Source organism: Pundamilia nyererei, unplaced genomic scaffold (assembly GCF_000239375.1).
Source record: "Pundamilia nyererei isolate P.nyererei 1_Seehausen unplaced genomic scaffold, PunNye1.0 scaffold00052, whole genome shotgun sequence".
Lineage (NCBI taxonomy): Eukaryota > Metazoa > Chordata > Actinopteri > Cichliformes > Cichlidae > Pundamilia > Pundamilia nyererei.
In genome coordinates this window covers 2,274,536-2,290,566 of record NW_005187453.1, presented here as the reverse complement: position 1 = coordinate 2,290,566, position 16,031 = coordinate 2,274,536, and the positions used below count along the sequence as shown (strand labels likewise).

Here is a 16,031-nt window from a genome sequence, read left to right as displayed (position 1 = left end):
ACACACACACACACACACACACACACACACACACACACACACACACACAGCCGACCTACATGTGACTGGCCGTAGCCCAGATTTGCTAGCACTAACCCCAGGGGATGGGTTCTGTACTGATTACATATACCCCTTGAATATGCTGGTGGACAAACTGCACCAAAGTAGGTCGTGCAGCACCCTAAACTACAACCAGTGCCCTCCTGGCCTGGTGCAGCGCTTGGCTCCATAGAGCTTTGTGTGAAGCAGTTAGGGCAGGGGTCGCACACTAGGCGATTGGGCCTGGCATGACAGCGTGAAGGTCCCACGTATCTGACAGCTCATCAAAATGTAATCGTTCGGCAAGTCCAGAAGGTGAGGCCTGACAACACCCATCTTGTCAAGTCAGTGCATGTTAAACTGTGAACATATGAGACCACTATATGACCTGGATGTTAGCTACTATCCACCATGGATATCCTGGCATAATCTGAACTGCAAAAAGAGAGTTTTGCAATTTCAACTTTGGCTTGCACCACCAAACAACTGATTTAGATTCAAGTATACTACTAAACTCGATTCAGCTTGAGAAAAATACACATATAGATTGTTTTTTCAGGGGGGGGGGACTTGGGGAAAACCTTGCAGTGATTGCAGAGCTTGGCCGGCTATCAGGCTGTTTTGGCCATTCTGGGGCAGAATCAAACTATAACGCAAAAGGCTGCCCGCTTTTGGTCAGTGGAGCATTACAGCATTTGGCAGGGCATGACCCAGGCTCCATCAGTACTGAGAAAGCGGCGTATCCACGGAAAGACAAAAATTGAGCAGGAACTTTTTTTTAAAAGACAGCTAAGAGAGAAATGGACAGGATAAGGGCCAAGAGGCGAGAGCTGCCCTTGCAGTGGTGGTCACTCTACGGGTCAGTGGATGATTTTGGTTAGACATTAGTCCAAAAAGTACTGTCCTGGGTGGGTTAAACGCAACCTGAACCCATTCTGGGTCACTTGCTCATGAAACAGTGGCACACCACACTTAAGAACAGTGCAGAGGCAGCACCCGACACAAACAAAGGAGTGCCGTTATGCACACAGTAGTAAATTTAACTTCTGTACCTAAAAATCACATCTGCGAGCTTCCATGTCCAGCTTACTGCTCCAGCATGCTTGTTTAAATGCAAGTGCATTATCTTATATTATCAGTTGCTTGGAGAATGCACTAAAGAAGCTGCAGTACACCTGCGATATCATGCTCTGCAGGCCTGCGATGCTATGCAATCCCAGAGGAAAGGAGACGAAATAGCTTTTCTTTCATAATACTGGAAAATCTCCCCTATACTCCTGTGGCTGCCACCTCGCTGTTACATGTGCTTCATTGAAGCCTCTTCATATTCAACTGCAGTGAAGTCAAGGAGAAAGTCTGTGTGTGTATAATATAGGAGTTGGCTCTATACTCCTGTGCCAGTGGGAATAACGTACTGCGCTACAGGCAGTGTGACCTTTTCTAGCTCGTGTGCCTTCTCTCCTCCCTCTTTTTGTCTCTCTTTTTTCACACGCTTACTCTCTACCTTGGACACGAATGCACACACCTAGCAGCAGTGTCACAGCTAGCTTTACCAAGCATAAATTACCCACACTGCTACCTTGTTTAATGGGCATGAGGCTGGTGCAAATCATTTGAGGTAGAGGGTTACAGGACAGTCTGCTTCATTTGTTCTACCTCTCCCACTTCCATCAGGAAGGTAAAGCTTGTCTTGTTTTCTCTATTGTGCCTCTTTTAACATGACCTTTATGGCTGTGTGCTTTCCGGGGCGACAGTTTGTGCTCAAATTGAGGGTTAAGGCCTGCCTGTTTAAAGTGCTCTAACTACCTTCAGAGGCGTATGACGTGGAAGAGGATGGAGAGTCTCCATTATATACAATGTACTTCACTTTCCAGTATTTATTTTCCAGTATTCTTTTAAAGAAATTCTTTGATTTTAGAGTCACTTCTGAAGTCCTACTGCAGTCCCAAGTTGAGTAAAAGTATCTGATTATGGATTTAACAAAGTAAACTTTTAATTTCCTGGAGCTGAAGCAAGAAATGGGGATTATACTTCATTCCAACCTGTGAAACAAAACTAAAGATGGAATTTGGTGACCAAAAAAGTTGTGTAAACTTGAACTTCTAAGAGGCTTCATGTAAAAGAAAATAGCCAGCCAGAAGAGTGACACAATGACAGATCAGGAGTGAGCAAAGTGGGAAAGATAGTGAGGAGGGTGAGGGTGGAGTGGGTGGAGGGAGTTAATGCACATAACACACTGCATCAAACCCAAGCACCGCTCCAAGCAGGATGCGTCAGCAGTCCATTCATGTTCCTCTATTTTCCACGAAAGGACGAGGCAAAAAGAGTGAGAGCAAAGAGAGCTCAAGTGAAAGGAAAACAAAGATAAAGAGTGAGGGGGCTGAGAAAAGATAGAGAGAGAGAGAGCATGATAAAAGAGAGGAAACCAGAAAGTGAGAGAAGCGGTGACCCATCAGCCTTTCCTTACCACCAAAGCAAAACTGGAAAGCTTTGCCAGAGTCGTTGGAATGTTTGGAGTACTGCTGGGCACGAGGGGGTTAAAATATGGTTGCTGTGGGGATGCCACTGTCCATCTCTGACTTGTGCTTGGACAGCCTGTCCATTCCCCTAAGCCACAAAAGCCCCAGAAACCCACAGAACAAGAGACTATGAGCATTAAAAAAAAAAAAAAAAAAAGGAGAGCGAAGGACAGCAGGAGCAAACTGGTTTTTGAAGAGGTAGATCTCTAAAAAGGTCTGAGTGCTTTGAGCTCACCCAAATACCTCAGGACACTGCAGAGAGTGTGAGGGAGGCAGGGAGAGAAAGAGGGTGTGAGGGAGAGCAAGAGAGGGTGTGTGTGAGAGAAAGAGAGAGAGAGTGGGAGATAGAGAGACGGTGCACGCTCTCTCTTTCGCTGCTACAACGGATCCTTTCCACATCGACGCTGCTGTTAACGTCACGCCTGTAAGCCGCGCTTGCCCAGCGCTTGCCTTCTCTGCCTTGCTCCTCTCCCAGTTGGACGCTGCATTTGCGAGGGGGTGCTGATCACCACAAGAAAAGGAGGGGGAGAAAAAGAAAGAAAGAAAAGAACTGGAAACAAGAAGAAAAAAAGAAACAACCCAGAGAGAGGAAGGAGAAACTGCGCGCCATCCCTCCTCCCTCTAACCCACCTCGATCAACCCAGCTACAATACCCCCACTCCTCCCAGCACCCCCTTCCATCCCCCACCCTACTCCCCCTCTGAAGAAACTGACGGATTATTGGGAAGTGCACGGGAGGCAGGCTGCAGCTGCTGCTGTGTGTGTGCTCGCTACTGCTGCTGTATGCTTCGTGGGGATGGTGTGTGTGCGTTCGCAATTGCTGCTGTCGCCACCGCGGCTGCCGAGGCTGGAGCATGTGGCTAGTTAAGAGGAGAAAGAAGATAATGAAGGCTGTGTGTGTCGCCTAGCCTTTTCAACTGCTGCCAAGAGCTCCCCAGGAGGAAAGGAGAAAAAAAATAAAATAAAGAAGAATCAAGTGGACATGACACTGCGTTGAAAAGGGGAGCAAAGAAAAGAGTGCAAGAGAGGGAGAAGGGCTGTCAGACTGACCAACCGACCAACTGATTGACTACTAAAAAGTGAAAAGAGGAATACAGATAAGGAGGACTGGTTTTTTTTCCTGTTTTTTTAACCCCTCCTTTCCACTACAAACAAAAAACATAGAACACTGGAAAGGACTGGATTTTTTTTTTAAATCCTTCTGTAATTGTAATTTCTTCTACCTCCCTCCCTCCTTTTGTTGTTTCCTGCCTTGGGTTTTGTTGCACAAAACAAAAAACATTAGTGCGTGTGCATCTCTGTGGTTGCCTGGACTATGGAGACCTGGCTAAGGTGTTTAACGGGGGGATCAACTGTCGGATTCCAAGGACAAGCAAGAGAAGAGGAGCCGACAGCGAAGAGCGAGCAAGGGAGCACTGCTGCTTTGGGAGCCTGACTGGATTCCTAGCTACAGTCGTTTCCCCCCTCCTTTTTTTTTTCTTGGTAATCGGCACGTAAAGGAAGAAAAACATTCACAAAAGGGCCTTCGAACCTTTCTCTTTGGATGTATGGATTTACAAAAGGGCTCATCTTGTTTAAGCTCTTTGGCACTGATGCCCGTTTTGACAGGGCAAACATAAAAGGTTTTCTTTGCTGCTCTTGGATATAAATACATCTGATGCGAATACATCAGCTCTTTCTGATTGCAAAAAGGAGGGAAGCTATATATCTCAGTTCAAGGACCTGTAATAATAACTTGAGGTAGGTGTCTAGTGTTTCAAACCCTCTCTGCATCAATTTGTAACACCCTCCCCTCCCCTCTGTCTTGTAATACGGTTTTTGGTTGCTTAATTTGCCATCATGTTCTTCTCATACACATATTTCAGAAAAGCCAGTCCTCTCCACCACCCCATTTCTTTCTGCCCCTGAGCACAGTTCATGGAAATAAAATCACCCCTTAACTGAGGACAGGTCGAGTCCTCTTGCCCCTTAGCAACCACCTAAACCCTTGCTCTCCCCTTGCCCACATCAGTTCCCTTAACCTTATTACTTTGGCCCCATAAACAGTACTGCTAGCCAAACAGCTAATTTCCTTGCACCCACACCCCCAAAACACCAGCCCCAAACATCCCCATCCTCCCCCCCAGATGATGCTGAATTATGAACGTGCCACATCATGAGTCTCCTGGGGCGGGTAGCTGTGCATCGTGCCAGGAAAGCCGCCCTGCTCTGTGTAGTCTTCCTGATGGTGCGAGCGTGGAGCAGCGCCTCCCTGGCCTTGGCGGGGGCGGCGGTGTCTCAAGGACCCCAGGGCTGTCCACCGCAGTGTTCTTGTAGTAATCAGCAGGGGAAAGTGGTTTGCACCCGTCGTGGCCTCACCCGTGTCCCCCCTGGGATTCCTGCCAACACGCGACACCTCAATCTAATGGAAAACGCCATTGAGGCGGTGCAGGCTGACTCCTTCCGCCATCTGCACCACCTTGAGGTGCTCCAGCTTGGGCGAAATGCCATTCGGCAGATTGAGGTGGGCGCGTTTAATGGACTCACCAGCCTCAACACACTGGAGCTGTTTGACAACCGGTTGACGGTGGTGCCCAGTGGGGCCTTTGAATACCTATCCAAACTAAGAGAACTATGGTTGAGGAACAACCCCATTGAAAGTATTCCTTCCTATGCCTTCAACCGGGTACCCTCACTCATGCGACTGGACCTGGGAGAGTTAAGGAAACTGGAGTACATCTCAGAAGGAGCTTTTGAGGGCCTACAAAATCTCAAGTACCTCAACCTGGGAATGTGCAACATAAGGGGTGATATGCCAAACCTAAGTCCCCTCAAAGGCCTCGAGGAGCTAGAGATTTCTGAAAATCTCTTTCCAATGATAAAACCAGGCTCTTTCAAAGGTCTGCGCTCATTGAAAAAGCTATGGGTGATGAACTCTCAAATCACAGTAATAGAGCGCAATGCTTTCGATGACCTATCTTCACTGGTGGAGCTTAATCTTGCCCATAACAATCTGAGCGCTGTGCCACATGATTTGTTCTCCCCGCTCAGGTACCTGGTGGAGCTCCACCTCCACCATAACCCTTGGAACTGTGGTTGTGAGGCTGTATGGTTAGCACGCTGGCTAAGGGAGTACATCCCTACTAATTCAACTTGCTGTGGACGTTGTCACTCCCCTGCGAGCATGAGAGGTCGACAGCTGGTGGACGTGGACCGAGGTGAGGGTGCTGCAGTCCAGTGTTCTGCACCATTCATTGCTGATGCACCAAGGGACTTGAACATCTCAGCAGGGCGAGTGGCTGAGCTTCGATGCCGCACAGCTCCAATGTCTTCAGTGCGCTGGCTCCTACCCAACGGCACTATACTGACACATGCCTCTAGTCATCCGAGAATATCAGTCCTCAATGATGGTACCCTTAATTTCTCAAATGTCCTTGCAGTAGACACAGGCACCTATACCTGCATGGTCTCCAATGCAGCTGGGAACTCTAATGCCTCAGCCTACCTCAATGTGAGTGCAGCTGAGCTTAATACATCCAACTTAAGTTACTTTACCACAGTGACCGTGGAGGTCTTGGGGCCAACCACTGAGATGCCCAAACCTAAAACTACAACAACCACTGCAGCTGCTGCAGGCGCTGGTGTTGCTGGGGGAGGAGTAGGCCTAGGGACAACAACTACAACTGCCTCTCCTTCTGTCTTTCAACCAGTCTTCATCTCCACCCCAACTGTACTGTTGCAAAACACCGACAGTCCACCAGGGGCAGCTAAACCATCTGTGTTGCCAGGAATTCAATCGACTAACAAACCAGGCAAGTCTGGGCCTAGCCTTGATGAAGTGATGAAGACTACTAAGATCATAATAGGCTGCTTTGTGGCAGTGACACTATTGGCTGCTGTCATGCTCATTGCCTTCTACAAATTGAGAAAGCGCCACCAGCAGAGGAGCACTGTGGCAGCTGCCCGCACTGTTGAGATTATTCAGGTGGATGAGGAGGACCTTCCACCACCAGCATCTGCAGCCCAAGAGTCAGCTCTCACATTGCCTGAAATCCGAGACCATAACAGCATACACAAGTTGGACTTTATCAGCCACAAGACTGACTACAGCTTTCACAAACCCAAGGCTGAATACAAACCCCAGCCTGATTTCACACTTCACAAGCCGAAGGCTGAGTATACCACATATAAGCCAAATATGGACTTTAGCAGCCACAAAACCATCACAGATTACAACACACACAAATCTACGCCGGATTTTAGCCTTCACAGACCAAAGCCTGACTGCAGCCCATTTAGACCAGAATATAGCACCCACAAACCTAAAGCAGAATACAGCCCTTTCAAGCCAGACTTTGGTACTCATCCAAAAACTAAATCAGACTACAGCCCATTCAAACTAGATTATAGCACTCATCCCAGGCAGAAGAGTGACTTTAGTCCATTCAAACGGGACTATAGCACTCAGCCGAAACCTAAACATGACTACAGCCCATTAAAATCAGACTACAACACACAACATAGACCTAAAACTGAATATAGTCCATTCAAGCCTGATTTTGGTACACACCCAAGACCTAAACCTGATTACAGCCCATTTAAACCCGACTACAGCACTCAGCCTAAATCCAAAACAGAGTACAGTGCCCAGAGATCTAAAACAGACAGTACCTACAAAGCTAAGGACCACTACACCCCACATAAAACTGCAACAGATTACAGCGCCTTCAAGACTGACTTCAGCCCCCACAAAGTGGATTACAGCGCCTTCAAGTCTGACTTCAGTCCACAAACTCAGAGACCTAAACTGGATTACAGTCCACATAAACTGGACTACAGCTCTCATAAGGTGGACTACAGCACTCTAAAGCCCAAATATAATACCTATAAACCGACTGGCCATGGGGCTAAATGGACAGACAACAATGTTGGGAACTCTTTGCCGCGAACCTTGCCCAGTGCCATCACAGCAATGGCTGAGCCCTATGTCGTAAAAACTCACAACAAGGAGAAGGTACAGGAGACTCAGATTTAAAAAGGCCCCTCCAAAAGGCTCTCACCCCTTTTCCCCAGTTTCCTAGCTCCTACTCACCCCTCTTTCACACGCCCCTTGTCCTTTCCTCATTTAAAATCATGCAATAGAATGCACAACGAAAAAAGGACAGGACATACTTTTGTACAGAGTGCAAAACTTAAAAGACTGATGATTTCTTGTTGTACATGCTTATAAATAAATATATATATATGGACGAACTAAAATTACCATGGGTTGGTGATAGAGAAACGTATATTAAAAAGAAATTGAAACTATTTTCTAACTTGTAACTTCTATTTAAAATAATGAGTTGTTTAAGATGCTGTCTTGACTTTGAAAAATGAGGGTAGTCTTGTTTTAACAGAGGGCATTCTGTGTGATTTTTACACCATGCTACAGAGAATGCAGTGATAAGAAAAAAGAATATTTATACAGAGAAGACTTTCTTTAACAAAATCCGGGGAAAAAAAAAAGGTCAGTGTTGATCTTTACAGGTTTATCTTGTAAAAGCACCAAGAATTTGTACTGTGCCAAATGTTATAAATGCAATAAAAAGGATTTTTGGAAGAAAAAAAAAAGTATTAGAAAGAGATGTTTTTTCCCCCCCTTTCTCTTCTTTTCCTGGCGTATACTGTAACAATCAGCCAAATGCTTTAGACACTGCAGTAAGATGCTGCAGCTATACTTTAACTCTAAGTGTGCTGAACGAGTCAGGCAGAATGAATCATGGTGCACAAGTGGATGGGGTTTTTTAAAATATCCCTCCACACGTCCTATTATATTATTTACAGCAACAATCTGCTTTTTTTTTTTTTTTTTTTTGGCTTACTTTTTGTTTTATAGCCATGAGTGACTGTCATGATGCTTTTATCAGCCTGTGGCTGATCAAAGCACGCATTTGATGAAAGTTTAAGTTCAACAAACATGTTAACAGGTTAAAAAGAACTGATGGTCTAGTCAAAGAGACATACAGCAGTGCCATTACAAATACTTTAATTGAAATGCTCATGATATAATGCTTCAAGAATCCAATCTGTGTTACCTACCTCATTTTCTCTATTGCAAGGTAGTCTTATTAATCACAAACGTAATGAGTGAAAAAGGTGCACTTTGCCAAAAAATATAGATCTTCATATCTCTTTTCATTACATTTCCAGCTGTTGGGGCTTCATCAATCAGTATGGGGTCTTTTTATGGTGACAAATGCATTTGGGTCTCACTGTTAACTGTGCATTTTTCATCTTCAACAATATCACCCCTCTCAATCATAATAAAGCCACACAGTTCTAACAAAAAATGATACACCGTGGATAGGAAACACCGCCTGTAGTATTGTGAGACAGGTAAACCACGTATTTTGTCTTTCTGGAATTCGGCCGAGGGGCATTAAAGACCCGCCAACATTTTCTGTGACTGTTTCTTTTCTCTTATTTAATGACAATACTGTGTCTCGAGCTCTGTTTGTTGAAATGTAAAAGAGAAGGTGGTGTGCAGTACACTGGGAGAACATTTCAGTAAACAGCAACATACCATGCTTGGAGTGGGCAACATGTGGGTGAGAGATGACCAAGAGAATACTACAAAAGATCTCCGTGGGAGTTGTGTTGATCATAATCATCACAACCAGCATAGATACTCCTTAGCTAATCAAAACATTATTAGAACGAAGACGTGAAAAGATCCACAGTCACAGATGTGTACTGGGAGCGAAGCTTATGGCTGGTAGTGAAGTTCACAACACCTGTTTACATAATAAGTAAGCGTGGCAAATAAAAAGCTGGTTAAAAGTAGTACTTGTGAGGTGAGCACCTAAAATATCTGAACTTCTCTCTTCGACAATGTGACATTTCAAACTTTGTGTCACAGGAAGTATAGCGACAGAGGTTAAATCTTAAACAAAAAAAAGGAGTGTGACAAAAGCTGAGAGCATATCAGCTCAATATGCAATAGAGGCTAACAGAAGAGCAGACTGATGTTTATTTGAAGGGGTAAAAAGTCCAGTTCCTAAAAATGTGAAACGGACAAGATGGAGATGAAGTGTGCTGGTGTAAGAAATGGAGGTCAAAAAAGACTGCTGAAGGACACAGCAAAGCACACCTTTTTACAAATGTTTTAGCAGATGTCTTGTGCTTGGAAACATCAAATTGTTGTAGAATAGGAGCATGTATAATTTAGAGGTCTAACATTGTACATTAAAGGGGTATGATATAACCATCCCAATGAAAAGAGACATCTGGAGAGAAAAAAATAAAACAAGACAAAAACGATGAGAGCTGGAAATATTTAGAGGCAGCCCAAAAGGAAAGAATCTCCTGATACACAATGCAAAAAAATAGATTTTATGTTCCGATATGACTAACTTGAGAAAAACTAACCTACTGCAGTGCATCCAGGGCTGTCCAGACAGGCCACCTGGACAAAAATGAGATCAAATCAGCAACAGTTCTTGCTATCCTACCCTGCTTTTTCTGCCATATATTCATTTTGTAGTGTGCTGGGATACGTATAGAAATGCAACAGAAAGAAAAGATAGCAAGTTGAATTATTTAAATTGAAGAGTTAATGTGACCACTTCATCTAGTACTGACCATTTCTAGCTAATTCTCATATCTCAGTTTGCATGCCGTTGTCTCCCACATCTTTTGTTTACTTGTAATTGTTTTGATAACTATGCAAATCCAGACAATGAGCTCCCGATTGTCTCTAATGGGACACGTGTGAGAGGAATGTTCAAACAAGTGTAAGAAAGCAGGATCAGCACGCTCTTTTTAAATAGATAATGTTGTGGGATTAGATGGATTGTAACTAACTGGACAGATGTAAGCACCATATTACGCATTTAGCTCTGTTATGACAGTCTATCATATGCTTGGCAGTGCTATATTACACCTCCTTTGCCCCAGTGAGGTATAGCAGGATGGGGCTTATGCTTCATCACACTGTTCAACCCAGAAGTAGAAAGAGAAAGTATGCTGTGCAATGTGATCACATATTAGGCTGCACTGTGTGCTATAAAAGGCTCCATCATGCTAATCGGTCAAAATGGCTACAGGGTCATCAATCAGCCAATCAGCTTGCCAGTCGGTGAAGAGCCCGTCTCCATGGAAAACACTTCTCCACATCCCTTCCTCCTCCACATCATGTTTTTTCCTTTTCCTGTTTATGTGCTTCATTAGCAATCATGAAGCCATTTGAAAGAGGAAGCAGGGTAAGATGAACCTATTTAACCACAGCTCACCGAGCCTGTAGGGCAGGGAGGGAGACGACTTAGAGGACAAAGAAGAGGTAATGATATAGAAACTAAGATATATCAAAGACATTTTAAGTGAGATTTCGTGACAGATTACTTAAAATAAGTTATTGGGAAGGTGGAAATTTGGTAAAAATTGATAAACAGACAAGTATAATAAGCAAAGAGCAGAAAGCAATCACAGAAAATAAGTACGCAGAAAAATGTGGCAGAACTCGATGTGGTGGGAGACTAAAAGAAATACAGAAGACAACATGGAAGTGATGAGAAGAGGTTAATTAAAAGACACAAAGAAAGATAAGCATGGTGGGAGAAAGGAAAAAAAATGGAGGAAAAGCAATTGAAAAAAAAACTAACCTGAAAATGAGGAAAAGATGGAAATGGAGCTACCAAAAGAGGGGAAAGGAATTCAGGAAGAGTGAAAGAAAGCAAAAGCAAAGGCACTTGGGGAAGAGGAAACAGAGCAAATGTGATGCAAGAGTGCCAGCTACAGATGGAATAGGGGATATATAACTTGGCCGTCATGGCTCTCGCATGATTGGTGAATGGCCTGATCTGCACCACAAGGAGAGTATGTGTGTGTGAGGAAGGGGGGGTGGGTTACGTAGCAGAGTGCAGCAGATGAGAAGTGCTGATACAAGAAATGGACCACTGTGCTTGAGTAAGAGATACTCAGGAATATAAAAGCAGAAAGGAATGAAATGGAATAGCAGGGACGAGGTGTGTATGCTTTCAGTGTCAAAGGTCAAAGTACTTAAACCTGCTGGAAAGTAAACATACTCGCTCCTCTATTCAATTAAAAAAAAAAAAAGACTAAAGTAGTTCATTTTAAACTAAAAGGGGATTGCAGGACATTTCAAAAACCCAATTATTTTGATGCAATCTTTTAATTAGGTTTTTTTCCTCATGTTAATTACCGTGCAGTATAGAAGCTGGGACGAGTAAAAGTATTTCTTTAATTTTAACCTACACCTACAGCCATTGTAATCAACAGCATCAGCCATGCAAAAGCCAACTCCTCAAAAACATATCTGCAAAATGTCTCCCAAAAAACAACAACAACAAAAAACCCAAAGGTGTTGCTTCTTAACGTTCAAGTGTTGTTTTTTGTGATAACTCCATAATTTGCATATCCATAAGCGCAACATTTAACCTTGCATTTTTCTTTTATGGATTAGTTAGTACTAAAAAATATACTCCTGTTAATAACCGAGTATGCAAACTGCCTTGAATCCCCGGTTGAAGCGAAGGATGTGTGCTGCACGGTGCATACTCTAGGATTTCTGTGTGAACACTAGCCACTGTGCTAGTGGAGCAGAGGAGAGGATATTCTAAGCAGGCCTGTGAGCGTGCTGCCTTGTGAGTCAACATGAGTCAGGGCCAAAGAGTTGTTGGGTCCTAATGTCAAATAGAGAGACTGTAACAGAGAGCAGAGTCAAAGGTGGAAACGGCAAACCACAGCACAAAGACAGAAGAATAAAGCAGGGACGTGCTTATTATGACAAAATTTTGATGGTTTAAGGGAGTTGGATTATTGACTTACTCTGTGTTAATCATTTGGCTTTACTGCATTATCCTTACTAATAACATTACTACACGAAGAATGCATGCTACACTGAGAATACATTTTACGAGCTTTGCAGATATTCATTTTGAAATATCAAGGAACGTTTAAGGAAGGTAATGGTGACAGTTGTGCATGTGGATTAGAGGAAAGGCAAGTGGATGCGTGCCGGTGCATCTGCTTCAGCTGTGTGAAAATGGATGCAAATAGCCATATTCAGTGACCAGCTGGTGATATGATTTGTTGTTACTGAGGTCAACAGAGGCAGAAGAAGAAATTTCATCGCAGTATCCTGCTGGCAATGTGCCTAGTGCAGTTGAGGCTGTAATGTTGAATAGGTGTATGCCAATAGACTGACATACACCGTGGTCGAATTCCCACAGATTTTGCTGCCGTAACCGAGAGTGAATGACAGGTGGGCTGCTTCTTTTTTTTTTCCTCCTCCCCCCACGAGCTAACCGCTCAAGTGTGTTACTTCCTGTGAGACAGAGTTTATTGCCCTTTTGGTGGGTGAAAAACATCCCTGTTTTCTTAACAGCAAGAGACGATGAAGCCTTACTTTTATGATCCCATCCAACAGTTGAGTCTTAGGTGTGTGTGTGTGCGTGTGTTTTTGTGTGTGTACTAAATCATGTCCACTGAGAGCAACAAACAGGGGACTGAGACATATGTGAGGTGGGGTATGCTGAGGTGTTTGTGCGCACACTAAACACAAATAAAGACATAAATACACACACACACGCGTGCACACATAGACATCAAAGAGAGGGGGGGGGAAAAACGAATGAAGCCACTGACCATTAATTTCACTGCTTGTTGAGATTTACACCCTGGAGAGAAATCATCATCACAGGCACAGTATCACCAAGGAGACTGCACTCAGGATCAAACCTCATTCACTCACCCACACAAACACATTTATACAGAAACGCACAAGAGCAGCCAAAGCCACGCGGTTCAGATGCCTTTATGTCATCTTTACTGGACTGCTTTGATAGGTTTACCCTGAAATGTATTAACGAGCTCCGGCTCCCCGTTTAGCGCTGAAATATGCACAAGCTGCCAAGCAAATGTTCTGACCGCTGACCTCCTTTATAATCAATATTCTTGATCTTCTGAAAATGAGGTTTGTACTACTTTGACACTTTTATTATCGAGCCAAAGAGAACACCACATGTATACTGTAGCATAGATGTGTTGTGAAGTGACTGTAGTGAGACGTCCTTCACTTCTTCTAATTTTCTTAGCCATTTAGGCATTCATTTAGATTCATGCTGTCATGTGTGGACCACACAACTAGAACACCAATGTGACTTTTCAGAACTGCATTTGTGTCCATGAAAGACCAGAAGAAGCCCATACACAAAGTGTTACTGAGAAAATCTCTGCTTTTATGCTGCATGGGAAGAAATGAGGACAAAGGAGGCTTTTCTTGCAAACCAGAAGACTGATACTCAATGCAACTAGCAGTGCATGGAGTTTATGGAGAGTATTCTGGGACTTCATCTTTTCAAGGGTGACAATGTGTGTATCTGAGCATAGACATTTTGGTGATCGTGGAGGGGTGGGAGCGGGGTTACAAAATGGTGTCCTGTACTGAACAAGAAAAAGAAGAAACTGAGGAGGGGGGAAGAAAACAAAACAACAACAACGGACAAGGGAGAGAGAATGAACTGAGCTCAACGGTGAGGGCAAAAAATCCAAATTATCTATGACACTCCAATTTGGCATGTCAGAGGACAGTGGCGTCGTATGTAAGAAGGAACGTAGGGAAAGAAGAAGAAGAAGAAAAGGAGTGTGAAAAAGAGGCAGACAGAGGGGAGGGATAAGAACACAGAGCAATGAAGCTGAAAGGAGAATTTACAATGTGATTGCAATAAATAAGAAGCCCCTATTGTGTACTTTAAAGAAGAGCTCAGCGTTCACTGTGTAGTAACTGTAGGCTCATGCATTTACTCTGATCTGGACTTCAAGGTGACAAGCAGTGTGCTAATGTGAAAGACTTGCTGAGAAAATGTGCACCGCTGAGCACAGAATGGCAAAGGAAAGCAACGTCAAGAGGAAAGCACTGACAAGCTGCGTCGTGCAACAACGGGGCTGAAACGCAGCTTTCACGTGGAGCCGAAATTATTCAGTCGCTGCAGCAAAATACAGCATGTGTTTAAGTGTGTGTGTGTGCGGTTGGGTCAGCAGTGATCTTTAAAGATCAAACTAATCAATAGCCAGTCTCTGTTTGCAGTCTATAGCTTAAGCCCCACTGCACTGTACAAAGTGGCGTCCAACCCACCCCTCCCCCCTCACTTGAGTTTTTAACATTTAGTAGGGGGTATTTGAAAAATTGTCAGACTTTGCTAAGAACTTAATCTAAGTGGAATAAAATGTAAATGCAGCTCCTGTATACTCAAAAAAAGAAAAGGGGGGGAATAAGCTCGCAAGCTGTTTTCATGGGGAAGTGGATTCAGGCACTAATGCCATCCAAAAGATTTAATGCAGCCCAAATAAACATCATCTCCAAGCATGCCTACTTAAAATGCAGCCCTTACTTTGAAGAAAAAAAATATCTAATGGCAGATCTGATGTGGCAGGGAAACAATGCCATATTTTTGCAAACATCTCTCTCTCCCCTTTAATTCGGATTTCAAATAAATCTGTTTAGCGTTCGGTCTAAAGAGGGAAAAGAGCAGTGACGTGTTCTGCAAAGCTGTGATGTCCAGTGTGTTTTTGCTCTCTTATCTTAGGGCTGAATTTGGCTCCCTGTAACAACTGAAACACAGATGCGTGACAGCATGTTTGTCTATGTGAAAGTGCTTGTGTAGGAGTGATTGTAGGAGTGAACCTGTGGCAGTCTAACTATGCCACCTCCACATAAAAACTGATCAAAGCATATGTCATCGCAGAAAACAGGCAAAAAGACCCAGTGGCAGTTTATTGAAGTCAGAAGACACACAAAAACTTAAGTTTGTAAGATCTTCTTCAGCGGGACCAGCCTAAGTGAACGTCAGCGGAAGGTGAAAAAAAATCAATGTAATTTTTAACATTTTGATGTTTAAGAAATAACATTAACACGTGGAAGGAAAAAGAAGTGGTTTGATTTAATTATCTAATAAATAACTAAAGTGGACTGAACCATCAGAGTCAGGAAAGACCCTAGATTGGCATTTTCTGCAGTATTGCCACTCCAGCACTAAACGTGACGTATAAAGATGGGACGAAGCTACTTGGAAAAAGTTAACCAATATGAAATGATCTCAAACCTGCATCATTTATAAAGGAGGCGACTCCTTTGGTTACAAAAGTAAGTCAAACTGTAAAGAAGCCAAAGAGAAAATGACCACACTGCTAACCTAATCTCCCCAAACACTTTCCTGATGAGTTTATGGCTTCAGTCGCCAGTTTCAATGTGATGTTCACGTTGTAAATAATGACCCCCCCATTAGAGCCAAAAAAGGACAGCAAAGCAGAGCATGCTTTAGGGTAGCGACCCAACACGTGAAGTTTCAAAGCACCAAGAAGGGCTTCAAAATGAAAGTCTCCACCCAGCGGGTGATGCCACGTTGGATATGTCCACCTTTTATATACAGTCTATCCGGTTGTTCAGTCTGACGTCACTAGCCGTGTCTGGGTCTAAACTCCGCTGCAGGTCAA

At 43.7% G+C, this 16,031-nt stretch overlaps 2 protein-coding genes across 2 annotated transcripts in view; one reads left to right on the top strand and one right to left on the bottom strand.

Annotated features, from left to right (window-relative positions):
• Positions 1-16,031, bottom strand: part of snd1 (staphylococcal nuclease and tudor domain containing 1) — a 176,916-nt gene that overhangs the window by 87,553 nt on the left and 73,332 nt on the right. The gene's annotated exons all lie outside the window — the stretch shown is intronic.
• On the top strand, positions 2,935-8,135 carry lrrc4.1 (leucine rich repeat containing 4.1). Its single transcript, XM_005733478.2, has one exon. It carries the CDS (start codon positions 4,714-4,716, stop codon positions 7,570-7,572), a length of 2,859 nt encoding a protein of 952 aa, XP_005733535.1. The 5' UTR covers positions 2,935-4,713; the 3' UTR covers positions 7,573-8,135.